General features: G+C 35.9%; 1 protein-coding gene across 7 annotated transcripts in view; it reads right to left on the reverse strand.

Moving 5' to 3' along the window:
* Positions 1–2130: 2130 nt before the first annotated feature.
* gria2b (glutamate receptor, ionotropic, AMPA 2b) overlaps positions 2131–25963 on the reverse strand; it is a 30014-nt gene continuing 6181 nt past the window's right edge. The window contains exons 3-17 of one of the 7 annotated variants that reach the window (XR_014629745.1): positions 17891–18130; positions 13326–13522; positions 11443–11496; positions 11188–11346; positions 10469–10636; positions 9994–10098; positions 9794–9901; positions 9477–9683; positions 8948–9315; positions 8235–8433; positions 7433–7680; positions 6104–6218; positions 5575–5689; positions 3709–3843; positions 2131–3075 (exon numbers count right to left, since the gene is read on the reverse strand). Coding sequence is in view for 6 of the 7 variants with exons in the window: in XM_084429806.1 (XP_084285932.1) it covers positions 2911–3075; positions 3709–3843; positions 6104–6218; positions 7433–7680; positions 8235–8433; positions 8948–9315; positions 9477–9683; positions 9794–9901; positions 9994–10098; positions 10469–10636; positions 11188–11346; positions 11443–11496; positions 13326–13522; positions 17891–18130 (2468 nt within the window). In the remaining variant the exon portion in view is untranslated. Of the gene's footprint in view, positions 3076–3593; positions 3844–5549; positions 5690–5947; positions 6219–7432; positions 7681–8234; positions 8434–8947; positions 9316–9476; positions 9684–9793; positions 9902–9993; positions 10099–10468; positions 10637–11187; positions 11347–11442; positions 11497–13325; positions 13523–17890; positions 18131–25963 lie in introns of those variants that run through there. The other 6 variants (XM_084429809.1, XM_084429808.1, XM_084429806.1 and 3 more) reach the window with 6 other exon arrangements.

Consider the following 25963-nt stretch of genomic DNA (forward strand, 5'->3'; position numbering starts at 1 on the left):
AGCAGGGGGCATTGTTTGGAAACCCAGTATAAAGGAACGGAAACAGGACAGGCGGTCTTTTAACAGAAAGTCCCAAGCTATTTTGTTTTGCATCAAGAATCTTCAGAAATACAGGGAACATAAAGTTCAGATGATGATGTGAAATTAGATTTTCTATTAGATTAGAAATTAGATAGAAATTAGACACTTCATTTCTAAACTGCCCTCCAATTCAGTACATGCCCCTGTTTAAAAGCCCAAAGAGCCTTTAATTATTTGAGACTAAATGTTAGATGAAATATTAAATGGATGTCTCCAGAAGTGCTAGGCACCATATGGGCTGCAAAGATGGAAGGGGGATTATGTGTGAAGAGCAGGGGGAGGGTATCTGTCATCTCGGAATGTGTGACATTCATTAACACCAATGCGTCACAGCATGATTATTTATGATCAAAAACACCTCTCCGTTCCTCTCATTTCCTATCAGCTAGCAGACACATTCAAATCACAGTCAACGCAACAAGGAATGAGTGGAAATCACTTCATGAATTATCTATTGGAAAGAATGAAATCCTTGATTGTGTCTTTGTGTTTGATTGAATCATTTTGACAGTGATTACTGGAAACACTTTAAAAGAATCATGCTAAAATTACATTTTATTCAAAATGATTAGTGCATATTTCTCAGATGGCTCGAAATGTTCTGTAAAATTAGATCTATGAAGTTCTGTTACCTCAAACTCTTGCACTACATGCTTAGACAGAACTTAAGTCCTCCTGTAATTTTATCCCTTAAAACTCATCTTTGATCATCAAAATGACATATGTATATGTTTTTTCCTTGAATTTCTTTATTTTTTATTCATGCCTTAAAATAGCTTGAATGTAACTCTACACCCTTGCCTCATTTAGTATACACGGTTCTATGAATATGCAAATTAGCCCAGCCTCCACTAACTCAGAGATCCACTGATTGACGATCACACTTTGACGTGATTGGTTACAAGGTAGTTTGTGAGGTCAGAAACACCATCGATTTCAAACCTCTTTGCTTCACTGCAGTTTTAAGGAGACAATATTCAGCAATGGTGTTGACTTATGAATTTCTTAAAGCATATTAAAAACACCACATAGACATATAAACAGCTTGATTTTTCAACTGTGGTATAAGTAAAATGATGCCATAATCTATTTGGTCATTGAAAAACTGCAATCAAAACATAAGAATATTAGTCAGCTTTTATTTAGAAAGAATCCCAAAAATAAACAAGTTGGCACACATTCATTTACAAAATGGTAAAGAGAGCGGTCCTTAAAATTACATGAACTTGTTCAACTAAATTTAGTATATCATGACAAAACCAATCGATCCAGTATCTGTCTCCCAGTCTAGTGCGAAAGACTGAGGAGAAAAAGGCTGAAGAAGTGTGAGAAAAAAAGGACTAATAAAAATCATTCAAAACTGTACATAATTGTGACAATTATCTAAGTTTACAAATGTTCTCTCACTTTTGGTGACATCTCTTGTTTTTTAATCTTGGCTTATTGCAATATCAAGTGTTAACTGTTACGGTTGCCATTGCTTTTATAGGAAATAGTCATTTAACTGTAAGATAATAAACTGTGAATCGTTATCATTTTCAAACAAAATGTTCTTGTGATAGGTATCTTAAATACTGAAGAATAAGCACAGATGTTTTTGCCTGTAATATGGAATTTCTCATATTTTATGAAAGAATATATTAAAACTAGATGCTTGGAAAACAAATTCAAGATGCAGAGTTATCATTTTAAAAAGCCATATTGTGTGAATCCTAACAGAAAGAAAAAAAAAAGAAAGAAAGAAAAAAAATCCTTGATAAATCACTGTGTATACCATCCAACTGTACATTTAGTAACAAAACTTACAGAATGTATTGACTACATTCACATTGATGACAGATTAATATATGACTAGGCTATATTTATCAATAATTTTGGCACATTTAATTATTTGGCATTTTTAACAGAGCATTTTGTTGACGTGTATGCTTCTATTCATTTCACAGCAAAACATATGCAACAATACAATAGGTACTTTTTAAAACATTTTCCTTTTTTGTTATGTTCATATTGTAGACACTTTTTTTCTTTTTTTTTTTTTTATATTTTAACCGCTACCCTGATTTTCTTGATGAACAAGAAAATACAAACAGATTCTTGAAACCAAACAAGTTGATGAAAGTAAGAGAACATAACTGCGGCACCCACTTTTCAAACAGATTTCAAATGTCAAGCATTGCTAGATATTTCATATTAACACCAAAATGTTAATGAATATATCAGAAAAGGACTAATAAATTACAAGATAAGCAACATATTTGGCATTAAAATGTGAAACTAGTAGCTAAGCTCTTAAAAGTATGTCGAGATTATGATTTACAGCTTTAATTAACTGGTATGTAAGCAGGTTTATTTAAAAGCCATTTCTGTGAAAATACATAAAAATACTTTTTCATAGAGTTTTTTGTATGTTTGTTTGTTTTATTAATAAAAAGACGTTTCACATCCTGAAGCAGACAATGGTAAAGTGTGCTTGAGCCGAAATGGACATCGGATGGCGTCAGCTACGAAAACAGACAGACTTTATTGACTTCTTTCTTTCCCGCTCAGAGCTTCTGTGAGTTTCAAGTTTGTCGTCAAAAATATCCGTTACAGGGGGTAGATGTCATCAGCTCGCTTATCGAGCATCTTTATCTCAGTCGGCGTATTTCCAATAGGAGAGTGCATGTTTTGTTATAAAGGGCCAAGAAAGGATTCTGTCTCTTATGACATCAAATGAGGCCTCCGTCTTCCATTCAGACGAGAGAGAGGGGAGAAAGCGACAGGAAAGAGAATAGAACGCGCTCTATTGAAAACCATTGTGTAAGGCACTCGACAGGTTCTTATCCATCAGGAGAGATCAGTCAGACTGTCGTTCATTCCCACACCAGGTCTAACAAAGGGCACCGCATGTACTGCTTTGGGAAACTCAGGACTCATCACACGTCCATTCTCGCCAGTACTTCCAGTTATAGACAGCCTCGCTTTGCTCCTCATAGCGTCCGAAAAGGTCACCTGGAACACACGCACGCACGCACGCACGCACGCAAACGGAGAAACAAACATCCACGCACGCACACCAAACAGAGAGATGGCAGAAAGTTAGAGCGTATCCCACAAAAGGGCTTCAGTCTTATTTTTTAAATGTTTAGTTGAAAATGCAGATGTGAATTTGATGTGGTGTAAAAAAACACTGAAAATGAAGAGCAAAGTTACGAGCAAACACCATTCAGAAAATCATATCGCAAGCAGGGAATGAGGGAGACGGGTGATACAACAACAAAAACATTCATACATGACAATGGGGTTGACGGAACAAAATCACATGGGATGTACAAAAAACTTTTCTCTCCAATATATGTGCAGTGGAGGGGGAGAAGTCAAGTTTTTTTTTCCACTAGGAACACCAGTACATACGATCCAGCTTTACGGTCCAAACCTCCTCATTCAATAGAACATTCAGGGAATGGAACAGATGGAAGCCAAAAGAAGCGTGCACGGGGATAGATTGGAATGACGGCCGCGTATCCTACCCCCTTAAATTTTTACACTTTCGATCCCATATACGTTGTACCCTTCCTTATAAGTGGCAAAATTCTGTGAATTCTGCGAGGAAGTGGGATTAATATTCTGTGCATTCTTTGCCACCTTCATGCGCTTGGCCTCGGCTCGGGACTTGTAACAGAACTCGACCAAGGCCACCAGCATGGCCAAGCCCAGGCCGCCCACTAGGATGTAGAAGACCCCAGCCACATTGCTCAGGCTGAGAGCGCTGGTCTTCTCCTGTAAATGCACAGGAGACACGGGTCAGCGGTCAGGGAAAGTACAACATATCTGTAATAAGCATTTATATGCATAAACAAGAGAATATTTAAAGTGGCAGTTTTACGTCTATGTGGATACAAATGCACAGCTCAGGACAGTAATGTTAAAACAATAACTGTGCTAAGTAGAATGCGCTATTGGTTAATGTGCCCTTGAAGCGATGCAAATGGGGGGCATTCAACAATTCTGCTCAAATGGGATGGATTTACTAAAGCCTTTAACATTGGCTTGAAAGTTACATACAAAACCAGCAATGTGGTTTTAAATCACAGTCCTTACATTTCCCACATGCTAATGGCTGTAGTAAATATTATTTCTTTTGTTGAATTCACAGTTATAGCAGGGGTTAATGTGCTATGCTTAGCTGTGATATGAATTATGCTTGTGTAAGAAAGCCTACAGGACCATTTAAAGGGATGCTCAAGAGAGGCATCTGAATGGAAGGCATAGCATTAGACACAGGGAAGCAGATGACAGGCATTGTGGGTAAAAGACAGGAGATCGACACACATATACACACCTACCAAAAAGGTATTTAGGGGCTGTCAGTTAGATATTCTTTTCAAATATTAGTGTACTGTACTGTGCACAGAATGACCACGCATAAAACACGACACATAGACAGATATAGAGCTTACTTTTGTGAAAATTCATTTCTTGTTTGCACTGTAAAAGGTGGTATATTTTTAACCTTGAATTTTAAAATGTAATAAAATCATTAAAATCATTGAATTATATGTATTTAACAATTTAACCTTTTTAAATAATAATAATAATAAAATCTTTAAAAATGTATTTTGTTAAGTTTGTTTGTGTAACCATATGCAGATGGATTTGACTTTACCTGTTAATTTAGATGTTACCACACGAAACACTTTTTTTTTAACAATCCGTCCAATAACAGCAATAAATTGGGGTTCCAAAGGTGAAATTTTAAGAACTAGACATACCGAAATTGATCAACCACTATCCTGAATATTGCCTATGGTGGTTACAACCCTGAAGCGGAGATATACTTTGACTATATGGCTATGAAAGCAACCTATGCCTTGTTGCAGAGAGTGTACTGTTTTATATTCCCATTTTTGTTGTATTATAAAAGTGCAAACATGGCAAAGCAGTTTTCAAACAATGTACATATAAATATTTCAATAAGCATCGAAATAAAGCACACTAAGACAATACAACAATCGACAAAACACAACCAAACAGCTTAACACAATATGAAAGACATTTAAGAATCTTGGACACCCTTGTAGATGGTCCTACAAATGACCTGAGAGAAATCATGTTTGTACTGGAACAATTTGAAGTCTTTCGTTGTATGTGCTGGATATGAATGTCTGAGAACTGCAATTCTAAACTTGGCACAGCTCAGGCCTGCAAGTAATAGCAGGATCTGTGATTCTCAGAATTAGAAGCTGGAAGGAGACCACTGATTATGGTACAGATATTACAAAAGGTGCATATGGCAAAAGTGGCATGCATTACTTTTTAATTCTCAGTGGATGGTACCAGATATTAGTAGCTCTGCAGGCATTAGTCAAAGAATCTCACCAAGGCATCTCATGCTTGTCTGTGCATTGTCTGTCTAAAATCGTTTTTTTTTTTAGTCATTATTATTTAAAATATGGGTAATTCCCACTAATCAAAAATGTGCTTGATCACATAGAACCTGCAGCGACTAACCTTACTTCCAGAGTCCTTGGCTCCACATTCACCTTTATCGTACCACCATTTGTTTTTCAGCTTGTCTAAGGTGCCTTGCTCACTGAGTTTCAATACTGCAAGGTTTACTGGCGTTCTTCACGTGGGAAATAACATAAATAACATTATCAATGTTATTTTATGTTATTATTACATTCAACTTTCTCTTAGATTTCACCTTTTCTCTCCTCTTTTCTTTATTGCCATAGCGATTATGACGTTGATGCGCCATTTGGCCTAAGCAAATGCAAGTTTTGCAGAGCCAGATGTGCATTAACGTATCGCCTGAAGTAAGCAGCAAGGACAACAGCGATGTGTACTGCACACAATAACCAATCAGAATACCAGTGGCTATTATGTTTATGTGTGTGTCCTCTGGCAATGGTTAGCAATGCTAAACCTGTCAGTGTTGAAGAAAATGTCCGCCTTTGGACTTGTGGTTCCTGTGTGGTTTTGCTGCTTACTTGAGTGTTGCATTGAGTTACCCATCACTTTGCTCTCTGGGGCTGACCTTGGAATCACCTCCCCCGCTGCCGCACTCTCCCTTGTCGTACCACCATTTGTTTTTCAATTTGTCCAACAGGCCTTGTTCATTCAGTTTTAGTACTGCGAGGTTAACCGCATTTCTTGAAACGATAAAACATAACTTGTAAGACAGGGTGAGCCAACTTAGCAATTGTCAATGGTCCTCTTTCAAACCTGCTGATTGCTTTTCTCTGTTTTCAGCATTTTAACAAGTAAGAAGAAATCATATCTCCTCCCTTTCAAAGCAAACATAAGTCAAATCAACTAATATCATCAGTTAAATGTACTTTAGGTGAGTTTAACTGATAAAGGTGGCTCAGAGTGCCGTGAATAGAGACGTTTAACGCAGTACTCACATCCATAACTAATAGCAGTGGCCTGCAAGTAACATTACTTGAAGAAGGACAGCAGAACAGCAATAAAAGCTGGTTATATCTTCATCATATATAATTCAATCTTCTCCTAAGGCCCGCCCACCCAATTCTTAAATCTGTCCAGATTGGTTGCTGTTCACAGGAGGAGGAGAAATTGAATCCCACTAAAAGAAGACTGTCTCTAATAAGGCTGAGAGATGGCATTATGAAATACATTTCAAATATCAGCATATCTTCAAATACATTTACATAGGTAAACCCAAGCAGTGCCACCTGTTCCTTGAATATGGCTAAATTTAGTTTGATTGCCAATTTGGAGGTTCAAAGCACATCTTTGTTAATGTTCTTAACGAAAAATGTGTACTGCAAGGGTTTGGTAAAAACATTTCAGCAATCATTACATTATTAGAAATAGGCAAAGACAGCAATAATTAATGAATATAGAAAGATGAGAGACATGATAGGAGAGGATATTAGGCAAAACCTTAAAACATTCACAAGACAAAACTGAGACACAACACTTAAAATACAAAATCTCAAAGATATATCTCTATAGATTAGCATTCGGTTAAACTTGAATTCAAAGCATGAAAAAATGCACTAATATAATGTATATCTTTAAGATATAAAAAATGGATGTATTCAAATATATTATATATATTTATTAAAATGTATTAAATAAGGAGGTATTCATATATGTAAGATATAAATAATGAAGTATTCATTTTTCTTTTTAAATTTGTAAAAAAATCTGATAAGATAAATATTTTCTTTCTTTAAAAAAAAAAAAAAGATTATTAATCTTTGACTAATTTGGCTCTAATGTATCCAGCTACTACATCTATCTCTTTTATACAAACCAGGACACATGAGCACAGCTACATCAGGGTAGGTGGGATACTATAACAACATTGGACACATTGTTATACTATTCCACCCACCTTAATGAGGATCCTTTGGGGGTGGCGATGCCGTAGCCTTTGGAGTCCAGGTTCCCTCCGACCTTCATAGTGTCACAGGGCTTGCGCTGCTCGATGTACTCGTTCATGGTAGACTCCAGCAGATAGGCATACTTCCCCTTGGACTTCCTCACCCGCATAACACCTTCTGCTGTCGTCTTAACAAATACTGAGGGCTCCGCACTTTTCATGTATGTCCACATTTTGTCGAAAAGAGCGATTTTGGAACGCTGGAGAAAAAAAAGATGCAATGATTACGTAAACTCTGTTAAATCTTAGTTACACTTTACAATAAGGTCCCACTGGTTAACTAAAATTAACTAACAAACAAATCATTTGTTGCAGTATTCATTCATTTGTGTTCATGTTAGTTTGTCAATACAGCTGTTCATGTCAGCTTAGGTGCATTAAAAAATATTACCAGAAACAACTTTTGATATTGATAATTTATTAGGAAATGCTCATTAATGCATGCTTTAGAGTTATTCTTAATTTTTTTTTTATCATAAACAATATAGTTAAATAATGTTAACAAACTTTGTTACTAAAATGGCCATGCCAAACACATTTTTTTCAAATTACTGTAACTAAAGCAATTTATTATTTAGCTTTGCATTTTATCTTAGCCTCTTAAACTCAAACTTAAAAGTTTGTACTATTTCATATTTAAAACAGTCATACATTATATATACAGTAAAAAAAAAATAATAATAATTGCAAATGAAAAAGTAAAGAAAAAGTAGGCATCTGGATTACATGGGAATTAAGAAAATGGGTGTCTTACCCTGAAAAACTCTTTCGTTGAACCAGAATCTAAAGTTCCATAAGCAATCTCTGTTTGCTTTGCTAAGTCCTCTGCACTCTCAATTGGAGACACCATCCTTTCCACTGTTAGGAAGGCAGCCAAATTAGCCGTATAGGATGAAATTATGATCAGGGTGAAAAACCACCAGACACCTCCAACAATGCGGCCAGAAAGAGACCTGATAAAAAAAAGACATGAGATCATGATCACAGTTCAAAAATGTTATTCTCAGCTAACAGGCTACATTGAAAGCAAACTGCGATCGATGTAAAACTCAACCATATAAATGTTTTAACAAAATTTTGAAACTTATCTCTGAAAAGATATTTACAGTATGTAAAAGAGTTAGACTAAGGTTTTTGAAGGCAACATGAAGTCTGAACAGAAGCTTCACTAATGATTTTAAGGTATTTGTGAAAATAGCTGCTAGGCAGAATTTGCTTCGCCTGCTTAGATGAGTCTGCGTCATGCATAATGAATAATGAACATCTCAATATATAATGTTTTATCTTAATTTAAAAGTGTAGTATATATTTATGAATTTCAGCATATAGATGTACCTAATAATTTATCTTAAATAATATCTTTCGACCATGCATTGCATTACAATAATGCATTTGCCTTTATAAAAGCAGCATTTCTTGAAAAAATGGCATGTAGAAATATAAAGACCTTATAAGGCAAAAACAAACCTTGGTGAAATATCACAGCCTTGTCTCATAAAAGCTCCAAGAGAGAACCAAAGGCTGTTGAAAATCCCAAACTCATTGGTTGACTCGTTGGTCTGGATCTGGCCGTCCTCATATTCCTCTGTGTGCCACTCATATGGACTGAAACGACTGACCAGGAAAAGCACCACGCTCACGCCGATGTAGGCAAACACGATACACATCCAGATCTCATAGGCCAGAGGGTCCAGGAATGAGAACACACCAGGCTTGGACTTCTGAGGCTTCTTGATCATGATGGAGATGCCCAAACTCATGAATGGCTTGGAGAAGTCGATGACTTCTTCTCTGACTAAAGTGATAGTCAGTGGAGCCACTGCTATGTCCGCTTTCTAAAATGAAAGAGATTTAATTTAATTCAATATATTTAATAATATTGTTTGAACTGAAAAATGTTTGATCAAAGAAAAATATTTATGCTCATGGTTAAGACTAGCAGCAGCTACTTGTCAATTATGCCCAACTCTGAAGGTTTAATAAATAATGTTCTTACCCCATAAACCAATTCTCCAACCATTCCATTCCAGATCTTCGTCTCTGCATCTCTAGCTCCATATTTGCCATCTTCCACTATTTTCAGCTGATATTTAAATCCACAGTGCTTTGCTATTTCAGCTGCCAAGTCCACACAGTACCCCTCATATCTTTCATTGTCCATAAAAAGGTCAGCATTCTTCTTTAGCATTACATACGGCGCTTCCTGAAAGTGACAGCAAGGAACACCTTGTCAGAGCTGTGCACATTTTTACTACAGTGCGCATGTTTCAACAGAACAGCATAATAGCATGGAAAATCACAAGTGAAACCTACTAGAATGGTGGTGACAATCACAGTCTTGTTTTCCAGCCCCATTGTATCATTTGGGAAGAGATCAGACTTTGTCACAACCATTTTGTCAACTTCATTCCAATAGCCAATCTGAAAAAGAGAGGCATTTGTGAGTAACTTATGATTTGAAATGATAAAGCATGCTTTTCTGTCCATATACTTTTCTTAGAACAGAGTCTTACCTTAACTGGGCCATTGCTTTTCAGTTCCATGACATTGACGGTGTAATTCACCCTCTTTCCATACTGGTCAAACTGAATGTTACCAGTGAGACCATCAACTCTCACCTGCATGAAAAAGATATGACAGTGAGGAATTGTTTCCTTTCTTTTTTTTTCTTAGAAAGATGAAATATCTAAAGTGGGCTTCAAAATAGTATTTAATCCTGGGAATAAAAAAAATAACGTTTATTTTACAAACACATTTAAGACCCAATATTAAGAAGCTCTGTTTTCTGTTCAACATTTTTTATCAAACATTAATTAGAGATTAAATTAAATGTGAAATAGAAACAGTTTATATAGTGTTCAGAAAAAGTAATCACTTACAATTATTAATAACATATTAATGAGATTTGATTATATTATATGTAATTTAAATAGTTCTATAAATTTCTTTGTGCTCATCGTATGGCAGGGTGGCACGGTGACTTGTCACCTGTTTTAGGGCACGCTCTATCTCAACCCCCTGTGCCCATGGTACAGCTGGATTAGCCAGGCAGTCTCCGTTGTTAGCTCTACGGGAGATGTCAATTCTCTGTTTGTGCAGATAGCGGAAGGCCTCAGTCATCACCTGAACTGCGTCATATGTCAGTGCTGAAGTGTACTGGATACAGAGAGAGAGATAACAATGAGTTAGTTATCAGGAAAAAAATTCTGAAGGTGGTGTAGCAATTCAAAATTTAATTTGTGGTCCAGAATTATATTTGAAATGAATAACACATGGCAAAGCCATATGCTTTTATTTAACATGTATTTGGTGAAGCCATCTCTGAAAAAAAAACAGCAGGTATATTTGAATTTCATTACATTTGAATTCTACTCACATACATTCAAATTCTATACTCTGTTTGTTACCTTAATGTAGGTTCAATTCATATTCAGGATTCGTTAGCAATGTAAAAATGACACACTTGATTTCAGTCCCAGGAAATTAAACACCTACTTTGTCTTGGTGAGAAGACAGATGAGACCACATTTTATCTGGAGTACAAATTGACTAACAAGCTTGTCCTGTAAATGGCCTGAACTATACAGGCATTTAAATGAAGACAATTTATGTTCATGTAGCAATTACCTGAACATCTTTTTGAATCAAATTTAGTAAAGCTGTCTGAAATAAAATAATTAATGGACGGACACAAACCGGGATCTCACCCGTATTTTGCTGTCTGCTCCAGGATATTCTTTTTCCTCCAGAGCTTCCCAGCGCTGGTCAAATTTGGACACCAAGGGGTCATCGAAATCCACAATCTGAAAGCCTGATACATTGGATCCACCATACTGGATTTTTGAAAGATCTCCATCCACAAAACCCTGAAAACATGACATGGTTTTTCTCAGCATTTTAGTTTGATTATTTATTTATTTATTTTCTCAACGTCATATGTTTTTCCATTTCAGATCATTTACCAGATTTGCTATGATGTAGTGATATCCCTTCACATGCCTGCCAATAGTTATCACCTGCAAAGAGAATAATGAAACTCATCAAATTAATGAGATCAAAATAAACAAAATAAAACTGCACTTAACATCTAAGCCATTATAATATATTTAAGACATGACAAGAAAATGCGAACTGCTCCACACTGCCGTCAAACAGACGGACTGAAATAAAAGCAGCTTCAGCAGTTTGTGTGTGATAAGGGCAAGGCACTTGTGATGTATTTGTGCAAGTGTGTGTGTAGATGAAGCTATATTATAGAGCCAAGATCAGTTGCATTGATTCTGGCGGTTGGTTAAACACACTTCTGCAGGCCTTAAATACAAATCAATAGCTCTTCCCTGAGGGTGCAGCGAGTCTGAATGAAAAACCCATCTCATGAGGACTTTTCTGCCCGCTAACAACGTTTGTTTGTGCAGCCTAATTAAAGATTCATAGTTATGGTGCTCTTAGTCCTTAGTTGCTTTAATTATCATTTTTTTTATATAGTTTTTATGTAGACTTATAAGACACAAACATTTCACATTGTCACTTTCTTTTTCTTTAAATGTTCTACCATATTTTTTTTATGTTTTTGTTTTCTTCTGCTCACCAAGGCTGCATTTATTTTATCATACAGTAAAAACAGTAATATTGTGAAATATTATCACAAAACTGTTTTCTATTTTAATATATTTTAAAATGTGTTTTATTCCTGTGATGGCAAAGCTGAATATTCGGCATCATTACTCCAGTCTTCAGTGTCACACGATCCTTCAGAAATCATTCTGATATGCTGATTTGATGCCCAAGAAACATTTCTTATTATTATCAATGTTGTGCTGCTAAATATTTTTGTTGAAACCATGCTACTTTTTTTCAGGATTCTTTGATAAAAATGTTCAAAATAACAGCATTTATTTTAAATAAAAGAAAACTTTGCTTTCACTTTTGATGAATTATTGCATTGCTGCTAATTATGCCTGGCCAGGATGGTTGCTGTTAAAGGGATAGTTCACCCAAAAATGAAAATTCTGTCAGTAATTACTCACCCTCATGTTGTTCCAATCGCGTAAGACCTTCGTTCCTCTTCGGAACACAAATTAAGATATTTTTGATGAAATCTGAGCCTTGTCTCACTCCTCCATAGGCTGCTAGGTGGCCCAAACTTGCTGGCCCAGAAAAGTTATTAAAGAGATCGTTAATATAGTCCAAGTGACTCCAGTGGCTCAATCTTAAGTATATCAAGCGACGAGAATACTTTTTGTGCGCAAAAACAAACAAAAATAACGACTTTATTCCACTATTCATTTCCTTCTCTCTGGGCCTCGTAGTGTTTTTGCGCTGCGCGTCTGTGTTGCACGTCATCACGCATCACACACATGACCAGCGTCGGCCAATAGTGAGCCTACGTGATGACGTGTAACACAGACGCACTGCGCAAAAACACTACGCGAACCAACTAGAGGTCGAGAGAGAAGGAAATGAATAGTAGAATAAAGTCGTTATTTTTGTTTGTTTTTGCGCACAAAAAGTATTCTCGTCGCTTGATATACTTAAGATTGAGCCACTGTAGCCACTTGGACTATATTAACGATCTCTTTAATAACTTTTCTGGGCCAGCAAGTTTGGGCCACCTAGCAGCCTATGGAGGAGTGAGACAAGGCTCAGATTTCATCAAAAATATCTTAATTTGTGTTCCGAAGATGAACGAAGGTCTTACGCGGTTGGAACAACATGAGGGTGAGTAATTACTGACAGAATTTTACTATCCCTTTAATGAATATGATGCAGGTTTTTCAGCTGAAATTTTCCAAATGTATATTAAATAAAGACTATTTAGTTTTTGTACATGTGTTGATGTCTATACCTGCTCCATGATGTCTTTAACTTTGTCCTGCTCACAGTCAAGGATGACCCTCCGTTCCTTCTTGTTTTCTAGGTCCTGAAAGAGTGAGCGATATGCTTCATCCTTTTTCTCGTCCTTCATGTTGCCCACGTTGATGGCGGTCACCTGCCATTTCTTCTCAGCTGCTGTGTCCAGCACAACTTGGAGTGTGGTAAGTCCTGATTATAAGGAAGAGGAACAAATTAGGAAAACAAAGACCTCCAAATGTTGATTAGACCCCTTATAAACTGCTTTATACGTGACTTAACAATAAGTGGTTAAGAACTATGCAATGTATTTGCTACACCGTTTAGACTGTTTGGGTTGTATCGCCCGAGGGCTGACAGAAACCACAGTGTGATCGGGTCAGGACTGTTTTTGCAATATTCATGGCAAGCAGCAATTCAGGGTTTATACATGATATAATAATAATTGTCTTCATTTTTATTCAGTCACTTTTTTCCATTTCTTTCCATGCTTAACAGAGTTGCCAGTTGCATTATTAATAATACTCCATGGAGGATTTGATGCAGATAATACGACTCTAAAATTGGCATTTTGATTTCTGTCAGTCACAGGGGAGGTAAACAACTAAAACAATCAATTAAGCGTGCATAATAGCTACAGCACTTGTTTATACACAAGTACATGTCAATGTAAGGGGAGTGTTTGCATGCTAGATATGTATATATATATATTTTTTTTTTTTTAAATACCATGCATGTGAAGTAGTTTGACCAAGGGTAAAATCTCAGGGAGTGCAAGGCACAGTGGGCTCCAATGTTTAACCTTTGTAAAATGTGTATCTTGGGAACATGAAGATCAAAGCTTACAGCTATTCTTGGAGATAAGTGATTAAAAACTCGTTAGTAAGGGCCATTAGCGCTAACAAATGAGATGATAGCATTGAAATGCATTGTTTCTCCGGCACACTCCAAAATCACTTCTGAATCTAGGAAATCCTGATGTGGGTCACTAAAAGACTAAGGAGCAAATTAGATGATAGCACTTCAGTTCATTATTGTTCCAGCACACTCCAAAATCACTTCTAAAATCTAGGAATGCCTGATGGGTGAATTTTCAGCATCATTACTCCAGTCTTCACTGTCACACGATCCTTCAGAAGCCAATTGCTGATTTTGGAGCTCAAGAAACATTTACTATTATTATCAATGTTGAAAACCGTTGTGCTGCTTAATTTTGTTTTGTGTAAACCGTGATAAAAAAAAAAAAAAATCAGGACTCTTTGATGAATATAAAGTTCAAAAGCAAAGCATTTATTTGAAATATAAATATTTTGTAACAGTATAAATGTCTTTACTGTCATCTTTCATCAGTTTAATGCATAGGCGTACTTGCTGATTAAAAGTATTAATGAAAAAAAAACGTATTGACCCCAAACTTTTAAACAGTAGTGTATTTGTATATATATATATATTTTTTCTTGTTACATAAACATGAGTGAAACCTTAGTGAATAATAGTCCAATATCTGTTTATTTGTTTCCCGGTATGGGGTCTCCCTCACTGAACTGTGCTGTCAACTGCATTACATAATCTCATTGTCTCTTTATAAGCACTACACAGCTGGATCTTTGTAGATTGTGAGAGGTGCTTGGCTGATTTAATTAGCCATCCCAATTATGCAGAGGTTATGGATGAGTCTTACAGTCTTACAGAGGGAGAATTAGTCTTTGTGCACAGCCAATCATTTATTGATTATATAAGACACTTTAACATAAAGCAAACCACTAAAAGAACATAAAGTCCAATGAGACAAGGATCAGTGACTGTCTTTAAAATCCTTCAAGCTCAAACAAAAAAGAAAAGCACAATCCAAACTTCAGTTGACTTTATTGACCTGCTGAGACAGGGATTCTGGTGCTCTAGTATGTTTCCAGTCGTAAGCATATTTCTCTGTTGTTGTTGTTGTTTGTCATGCACCTGTCCCTTAAGACAACACACCACCTAACAAGCACTAGAGTGTGTGTGTGTGTGTGTGTCAGTGTCGCTCTGGGTCCCTTGTCTCATGCACTCCAGGACCGCGGACAGCACCACGCCAGATCCACATAGGCAGCAGGCAGGGTGACGAAATGACCCTCAGCTGCAGTCACTTACTCACTTCTGTGCTCATCAACACTGAGTACAAAAGAGATGCTGGCATCTCTGTCAGGTGGGTGATGAAAAAGTATCTAAAGAGATCAATTGTCCTGCAGAAAGCAACCAGCATGCTGTAAGAATCCACCATGTCTTCACATGCGCGCCAATGAACGAAACACTTAGCTGGAATCTTTACACAATTTATATAAGCACAACAACTACCATTCTGGCCACCAGTTACTTTAAGCCTTAAAAATAAAAGGCTTTCCGGGGTTATAAATTATGAATTTGTTTCCTGCTAAAGTGCTCAATATCGGGCTTGAATAAACTCTTTATTAACCCATCAGCCATTTCCTCACTAAAACATTCACAATGTATTTAATGCAACAACAAGTGTGTATGCCTCTGTCTTTGAAGGTTATCCGGGCCAATGTAAAATGCAGTTGTGTGTGGTGGAGAAGGCAAAGTCACTTTTTTTGTCTAATATAAATTCATATAGTTCGGTTTGATAGTTACACATTTTCCAGAAATTATTTTTCCCCATAATTATTTATATTATAATGTAAACCACCGTTCAAAAGTTTGAGGTCCGTAGGTTTTTTTTTTTTTTTTGAATAAAATACTTGTATTACTTTTATTCAGCAAGGACAAAAGTGATTACAAGTGACAGTAAATGTTTTAATAATGTTACAAAAGATTTCAGTTTAAAATAAATGCTGTTCTTTTGAACTTTCTATTCATCAAATAATCTGAAAAAGATTTCAAGCAGCACAACTGATAATAATAAGAAATGTTTATTGAGCATCAAATCAGTATATTAGAATGATTTCTGAAGGATCATGTGACACTGAAGACTGGAGTAATGATGCTGAAAATTCAGCCTTGCCGTCACAGGAATAAATTACATTTTACAATATATTAAAATAGAAAATAGTTCTTATAAATTCTAATAATACTTCACAACATTACATGTTTTACTATATTTTTGATCAGGTAAATGCAGCCTTGGTGAGCAGAAGAGACTTCTAAAAAAGTTAATATTAGCAGATTATTATTTGAAACCAAATTCAAGTTTTTGTATTTTAAACCTTTTTCCTTTAAAAATACAAATAACTACAATAATACAGAAACACATATTTCATATAGCTTTTATTTGTTATTATTGCCCTTTCGTAGCCTTTATTTTTCATAGCCACCTTCTTTCAAACTATCAGTCAACAAATCGTCTATGAACAACACTAGTGTAATGAAGGTCGCAGACACACAGATGTACCAGTATAAACCGGCTCACTCTCAAATCATCATTCAGTACATTCACACGCGACCGAAAGTGATGTCTGAGTAAGTGTGTTATGTCGTACTGATTTAAACTAAAAAAACTCTGAAAATTATGTTCTATGTTCTTGTGTTTCACATACCAAAGCATGTAAATCATTTGAAAAAATATGTTATGTACCCTCAATCTTCAGTATTATTACACAAATGGAGGCGTGAAATACTGGTTGTGGCGTTAAGTTTGCATTTATGTCAGAACAATCTCACCAGTGGAATGCATCATGACCACAGGCGCTGTGCTGCTGCTCTCACACTGTAACGTTGACACATTAATAACACACACAGCACAATGGTTGCCATGGGAATGCAGCGTCGATTGACCTAATTAGTATGGCAGGTGATGAAATATGCACCTTGACACACGTTTACTACCACACACACAAACACACAGGTCTGAAATAAATAATGCAGCCAGATTCAGCCCGCAACAAAAGCAAACAGTCGCAAATGCACGCATGCAAAAACACACACAAAGGTGATTTTTTTGCGGGGTGGGCATTGTGTTATGTATACATAATTCATATTAATAAATTATAAATGGCACATTGTGTACATACTGATCTTCATCACAGGGAAGTTGAAAGTAGCAACCTCACAGTTAATAAAACGTCCCCATTACAGATATGTGTGACACCACGGCCCTTAGAGAGACACATCAACCATTCTCATTTGTGCCACAAAGCTCTCAACCTCCGCAACCATCAAAGAAATGGGAGGGTGGGAGGAAAATGAGTGAGACAGAGAGGGAGACTGAAAAAATGGAGAGTGAGAGAGACAGATATGCTTGAGGCAAATAGAAAGCTGAGAAACAAAGGCCAGTGGGTCCAACAAACACAAAATGAACCTTTAATAATTCTGTAGCCCACAGGATCCTGCCACTCTTGCTCAAGGTGCAAAAACAAGCCTGTGTTTTATTGTAGATATGCCTTTTGACAGGCTATGCTCCCTTAATATACTTAAAATATGTGTGACTATTCAGAAAACAACAGCCATAATCCATAATGACATCCCTAAAAACACATACGCAACAAGACACTTTACTGATATCTATTTTAAAAATCACTATTTATCTCATGTTCATATGGTATTGAATAATGCAGTGCAGTGCTTTACCTCGGTCACTGTCGTACAGGTAGGCAAACTTGTCCCATTTGTAGTATTCAATGAGACTCAAGAGAGGACCTTTGATGTCTGGTCGCATCTGAATGATGAACTGCTGATTTCCATCCAGGGGAAAGCTTGGTGTGATGAAGGAGACGTGAAGTGTCCCGCAGAACGACGTTATTGTGTTCACTGACTTCTTGTCATAAAATCCAAAAATAGCATAAACTCCCCTTGAGAACTGAGAACAGACTGGAAATAAAGAGAATCAATTAGAATCTGACAGAAAAGTATGAGAGTCTTAAACAAACTCTAAAATCTCATCTGTAAAAATTAAATTAAGTGTTTTTAAATAAATATAAAAAATATATATATATATAGGAGAAGAGTTTGTATTAATCTTTTATCTACAACAATGTGACTCATTATTGTTTGATCGAAAGAGAAAAAAGAAAAAAATAGGCTATATAATAATACGTGGTAAAATAAAATAAACATTTCAATGTAATCTTCAGGTATATGACTCTATACATTCTTTTTTTTTTATATGTTACTAAATTATTTTAATTACATCTTTTCTCTTTCTCTCACCAAAGAGGCGAATGGCCTAAAAAAGATGAAAACCCCTGATCTACAATTTTATTGCAAACAAAACCTGAAAGAGCCCCCAGAACAGATTAAAAAAAAATCTCATTCGGAGCCACTCATTTTTAAAGTTGTCTAATGGGCTGATTAAATGAATTTGAGAATCTGAGCACTTTAAACTTCATTGTTCCAATATGATGTGAGAAGCAAAAGGTGGAGATTATTACTGGGGGATGGCATAATCAAATTCACTGATGAAATATGCATTGCAATCAGTGTAATTAACTCTAATTACTCTTGTAATTAAGTCTAATTGCTGAACAAATTATGACTTTATGATTGATCATATAGTTAAATTAGTATATTAAAAAAGCCATGAAAAAATAGAGACAATAGTACTAACATTTTTTTCTTGGTCTTACTGTCTGGTCAGCCTCAGGAGTATATGAGCAAGAGCAATGGTATTAGTAATAAAGAATGGTTGCTGGCACAAAGAGTCCTGCTGTCACTGATGCCGTGCATGAGTATAATTCACCTCATATAATACACCAAGATTAAAAAATTGTACAACTAAAGTACAGTGTGTCCTCATGTTCATGAGATGGTACAACATACTGTAACTGGGCCACCTCTATATATCAATGACCATCTGGCTCTGAGCCTCTGAATTTTTTCCCTACTTGGTCCCTTCCCCCACTCCACTTTTCGCTACCATCCCCAACTCGGACTGTCGCTATTTCCCAAGACACCTTTCTGCCTGTCACCTCCATGTATACATTTTATACAATGAAAATGAAAGATCATGCTGCTCTTAAACCTGTCCTTAATGAGTATGTTGCTCTGCACTATTAGTGAAACCATTTATGAACATTAAAACTTTCTTATCTATAACCAGTTTCAACATTTCCATTGATCTATAGCAATCAAAGAGGTCGGGTTATCAGATCAGGTGAGGTCATCTGGTGTATGGTTGGTTGTTGAATCAGCGTGAATCAACCCCATGAATGCATTTTTTCAAAATACCAGCCGTATTATAACATAATAGGTAAAAAAGGATGTCAAGTGCAGATAAAGATACACTTTTGAATTGCCTTTCCTCAGGCTATTACTGAATAAGAAAAAAAGGACTATTTTTTCTTTTTACAATTCTGCCAATTATTGCTTGCAGTCAACCTCAATACATGTTGGGTGATTCTTCCTTTAGGGGAACTGTTTTGGTCTCTAGTATGAATTTAAAGGGGAACATGAAATTATTCTAGTTGTAAAGGACAGATTGTAATAGCCTTAAACTTCTTTATTATGTCTCTGTAATTACTCTTTAGAGATTAGAAATGTTACATTTGCCAGAATTTCTCGATATCGGTCATCGACTCAAACTTCCCCTCTATAATAAATGTATAAAACAACATTAAAATCAGCGATGTCCTACCTTGTGCTTTTTCCTAAGAACTTTTGCTATTTACAGTATGTTTACAATTTTTTTTTTCAAACAAAGAATCACTGTAAAAATCCAACTTGCAAAATGTTGTCCTAACCAATTTAAAAATGTAGCTTGAACAAAGATTATTTAGTAGGATGAGTCAGTTTATTATCTTGAGTGAACTGAACAAGAATACTCTTAACATGTTGCTAACTAAAGTTGTTTAGATGACCTTATTTAGATTCTCAAGTATTTGTCTAAATGTCTTTCCAAATTGAGTAATCTGAACAAACAATTTTACGGTGAACAATGTTGTGCCAGTTCCCAGCATGCATCGCAGCTTGAAAATAATATGTGGTAATACGTATTATTAAAAATGGCATTTACTGGCTAGAAATGTATAATGCAGCTGTTGTTTTTACAGTTATTTAGCTGTCGGTTCAGAGTTCATATTTTTACTGAATATGCATTTGTTGATTATCATCACCATGTCTGAGATTTGGGTTGTGTTGAGGTATATGTGTACCTTACTGCAACGTTTGTATGCAGTTTATTTGCCTAACAGTGTAAAATGTTTGCCTCTTGTTGTAAGAAGTATATAAAGTTCATATAATGTAGTTAGCTTTGAAAATCAAACAGAATTAAAGAAGAGGAAAGAACAAGGATTGTAGCCCCTCCATCACTTAAGGGCCAGTTGTTCAAAAGCTTTGATCTGGATTTGGAAATCCCATGTTTTGCTATCCAGGATCAGGTAATCCATCTTACTTTTGTGCAGGTTTTTCAAAGCAAAATTGGATTGGATCACCTTGATCTGGATGTAAACTTTTTACGATTACCAAATCTGGATTACTGGTGCTCTACGGAACCCCCAAAGGGACATGGTCATGTAAAAAATACGAGATAGGGAAAAAAAATATTTCAATGCTTTTGCGTTCTCTCAGAAAAGTTTTGTATAGCGTTCACCAAAAAAACGTTGTGTCCGCTTGCAAAGATCTTTTGACTGGTTCATCTCTTATGATTGTGCCAGTGTAGTTTAGAAATAGTGATAAAACACTTTGAATTAAATATAATATTTTTGTTTTATTTTTTACAGCTGTTTGGGGATTATTTAATGGCGCCAAAATCTCTTTTTTAGATTTTTGCATGGGCTAGTCAGTCAAGTGTGGAAGAACAGTAGATATATGTCGTCTTATTAAAGTCTTTTAATCAAGACCGCCACCATATACAGAGAGCGAATAAGAGACCCAAGAAGTCATTAATGACACTGTCACAAATGACTGCTTTTCAATAGCACAGAGTCATTAGCATACAGAAACAACCCCAATGAGTGAAGTGTGTGGATAAATTACTTCATGCTGTTAATAGCTAATGCTTCAAAGCTCTGCTTATTTATTTCATTTCTCGTCATCATTATTTTTACATTTAATCGAAGAAACACAATAAAGACTGGTCTGTCTTAAAGGATGTACTGTATGTATAATCTGTATGCGTTCTGTCTTTAAACTTTGCTCACAGCAAATTTCTATCACACTTTAGATTAGGGTCCAATTCTCACTATTAACTACGACTTTTGCCTCAATAAACTCCTAATTACTGCTTATTAACAGTTAGTAAGATAGTTGAAGTAGGATTAAGGGAACATGGTCATGCAGAATAAGGCATTAATATGTGCTTTATAATGACTCATAAACAGCCAATATCCTAGTAATATGCATGCTAATAGGTAACTGTAGTTGTTGTTGTACAACAATTGTAGTATTTATTATAGTATTTGTACAAAAAGGATAAACATCACTGCTAAAATAGCACCATAAAAGCTACTACTGCCGTTTTTTTATTTAATTATTTCTTTTTGGAGCATGACAGCCCTGGTCACTATGCTGTATAACAAGCTGCGTAATGATTATTAAAAAAGGAGAAAAAAAAAACTACTTTCATTTTCCACATAAAAAATAACAACAGCAAATAGGGTCAGAACAACATGACGGTCAGCAAACAGTGACAGAATTTTCGAATTTTTGTTCTCTATCCTTGGGCACAAAAAATAGTATGTCTTCTTTGAAAATTATGATGGTCCAAACCCCAGATAAAGCTCTATATGGGCTCACTGGGCATGACCATAAAACTGATATTAAATATGTCCTCATGTAATGAAAGCAAGGTAACCTTCAGAGAAAGAGAGAGAGAGAGAGAGAGAGAGAGAGAGAGAGAGAGATGAGAGAGAGAGAGAGCAGAATGCCTGAAGTGGTATATTTAGCTGTCCTCATTAGTTGGCCTTATTTTCTTGTGTCTGACACATTCTGTTCTATAGGGCTTCCATTTCCGGGACCTGTGATCAAGTTCCCTGCAAAACGTGTTGCTTGATGGACTTGTAAGCTAACTAAGCACATTTCTAGAACACGTATTGAGTCCACGGCACATCATTTTCCAGCCTCCATGTTACGAGTCAGTCACCTTTGATGAAATAACTATATTAACTAGAGCGAAAAATAGCACAATACTGTGCAATATATTACACTCATATGCCCTAATAACTTATTTACACATAAACTGCATAGGTGCCACACAAGAGCAATCAACTTCCCCTTATTAAGTCCTCATTATCATTTCTAATTTGTTGTTTACTCATTTTCTTATTTGTTTGTTTATATTGACTGAGAGCGTGCACAGTAAGTCTAATTAAACATTGATTTGTTAACATGATCATTTCTACTGTTCCTCCTCCTCTTATGTGTTTGACATTGCAATATATTGCATATGGCACCTTATCGCTGCTTGCCAAAGCGTTTCATAGGGTTTGTGCTGTTAGCAAACAGAATTGTACTGTCAACCTCTTTTTACGGTTGACAGTACATTACTCTGTCACTTTTCATATATGATGTGCTAAGGATGTGAATGCTGAAATGGCTGCTTTTGGTCAGGTTTAATAGGCTTTGACTGTAACGGTCTGGTCCTGTGTGTGTTTAAGTCCGTATGTGTCTCTGTGTATAAAAGTAAGTTTATCTGAGCAGACATGTCTGAGCGGACACATTCCTGCCATTGGTTTAAGAGGAGCATTGTGGGATGGATGTGGTTCTCACAGTCTCTTCCTGCAGCTGCTCCATGGAAACACAGAGAGCCTCAGTCCCCAGCAACCCTCTTGTTTACAGAGACCGGATAGAAGCATGCTAAAAAGACAGGGGGATATAAACCAGACAAAAACCTAACCTTTGAGACCTGACCTAAATGATCTGATTTTAAACACATAGGGCAAAAGTTCAAATAAAGCAGATTTCAACACATAATCAAGGCATCTGGTGACTTCCTGGTTCAAAATATAATGCTCACTATGAAATGAACAAATTATGCTTCAGTAATGCATGTGATTGTTTTGATGCTAAATTATTTTCACCTATCTCAATAAAAAATTTAGGTTATACCAGTCTGACACAGCAACACTAGTTTAACCAATGGTGTGAGTTTGGGGTGGGGCTAACTCTGTATTCAGCCAATGGCAGACAGGGGGAGTTTTCATGAAACCTCATTACAAAGTCTTCTCTCTCCATTTTTCCCCACTTCCATTTGGTGAAACAAGTGGTTCAAAAATTACACACATCACCTTTAAAAGACTTCTTGGGACCATTTAATTTTTTTTAAATTTTTTTTGGTGGAAATCATTTTGTTTTTATTAAACTTTAAAAGGTTATAAAATATATATATATGTATATAAAATACATGGCCAGAAAGACAATGTTCTGTATTCTTAAATTATATTCTCTTCTTTATGAGAAAAATAACTCTTTTGGATCAATTATCCAGTAATATAACAGCAAAAAGTCAATTTAAATGTTGTACTGCTTGATAATGGCTCAATTTGCATTCAATTATTTATTAAAAATTTGTAAACCAGCATTATTTTAGTATTATTTATATACAGTATTTAATAATACTTTTAATTAGCTATTATTTTTTTATTTTCAATTTTTTTTTAATCAATTTCTATTTACTGTAGCTTTAATTTATTTTTACTTTAACTTAAACATATTTTATTTCAGTTAGTCGTTGAGGCAACATTTCTAATTTCCGCTTAAGTTTTTTACATTTAAAATGTGTATTTTATTTCAGCTTTATTTCAACAAACAAAAACAATTTTGAAGAGCTTTAGGTTTTTAGCTGATTTTAGGGGCACGATCAGTGAATTCAGGCACAAATAAATAAGCCTGAATGCAGAGCAGGTGCGTATGTGGAAATTCTGCAAATGGCTGGATGAAGAGAGTGCAGTGCACTGGTGTGTCACAGCATCGAATAAGCTTCTGTAAGTCGTTCCGAGTCGGAGTCCAGTGTAATAAACACATGAGACTTGATGTTTGCTCATTATTGACGTGCCGTTGCCATAGAAACAGCAACCGCCAGACATTCAATGGTGTGAGAGGGAAAGCTGAATGTTTCAAAGGCTGTGAAATAAACTTGAAGAATGATTAAGGGAACAGACAGATAAAACATGAATCGAGTAAGATTATCATTTTGTTTTAGAACACACCTAGCAGTGGGAAAATCATTTTAACACAAGGACTCAACTCAAGTACTAATATAAATGAGCTGTGCACAAAAGACACTCATGCTCGATAAGCAGTTCAATTTATTAATAATAATACTTAGTGGAATAAACAATTTAACAGACCCAATCTCTGATTTTTTTTTTTTTTTTAATAATAGTGCTTTTATAATAGTTGTATTAATTATGTCATAATGCCATCAATTATTCCTTGAGCTTTTATAAACAGTGTAATTGTCTGTGAATATTGGAAAAGCGAAAGCACTTTGGTGGAATTTATTATAATGCAGTCTGCATGAATACCGGCACAGCTTGCAGACTTTCAGACACTGTTCTGAATTCACTTCTGAGAATTCCTGATCAAACATGCACACTGTAACAACTAACTGAGAGAAACCATGATTAGTCATGCTTAATTTCAGTCATGAACACTTTATATGGATTACAGCAGGGCGACAGCGATAGATGCAATTTCCATTATGTAAATGCAACCCTTTAAAAGGAACCCAGCATCTCCATGGTGACCGTCGAATAGAGCGTTTATCTTTCCTGTGTGTGTGTGTGTGTGTTGAAGTTGATTTCACACTCTGGCAGGACAAATCATATTCCACCCACACATACAAACACACACACACACACACACACACACACACACACACACACACACACACACACACACACACACACACACACACACACACACTCATTGAGGGAGTTCTCAGTGGCAAGTGTACAAGCTTAGGAACAGATAGTTAACCACAGGGTGTTAGAAAAGTCTTCCTCTAACGGGGAAGCTCATCACTATGGAAACAATGGCACAGTCTGGAGCACAGGCTGTGAGGGATACTAGAGGAAGTCCCTTCGTTTCCTGTGAAAAGTACCCAAGAATGTCCATAAAATATGCACATTTCAAGTTTTAGGATTATCTCAGAAATTAGTTTTTGTCTGGAAAGTATGTTTTATTTATTCATTTTATTTCTATTATAATTGTTTTTCTTTGTTTGTTGATTAGGTTATTGAATGTGCCTTATGAAACCTAAGCTCAGGTGCCTTCCATAATTTTTTTTTTTTTTTACCTGTAACAATCCCAAATTGTGCCATTGTTTTTCCATGTTTTTTTGTTTTTTTTTATGGCATTGCACATACATCTCAGGTCAAAGCAGAACTGCACAATTAATCGTTAAAAAGACTTTGATTCAAACACCCACACAGCCTCAAATGACAATGATTTAAGCCAGTTGCACACTACATTTTGGCCACGATTTGCCTGTCTGAGACCAATTTAGCAAATCCTAAAAGATTTCTCTGATCCTAGGCTAAAATCTGAGGTCTTTGATCATTAGTTTGACAGCCGATCAATGACCGTTGCGATAAAATTTTACCTCAGATGAAATTCTGGCAGAGTCAGAATATTTGACTCACAGTCCTGTAGTGTGACTTCTATTACGACAGCTGTCGAATTGTATTAGTTTTTCAAGTCATGACCAAAAATTAACGTTAGAGATTCTCTATAGCAACCAATAGGCATAAAGCCTATTGAATCATT

Source organism: Rutilus rutilus, assembly GCF_951802725.1.
Source record: "Rutilus rutilus genome assembly, chromosome: 14".
Classification (NCBI taxonomy): domain Eukaryota; kingdom Metazoa; phylum Chordata; class Actinopteri; order Cypriniformes; family Leuciscidae; genus Rutilus; species Rutilus rutilus.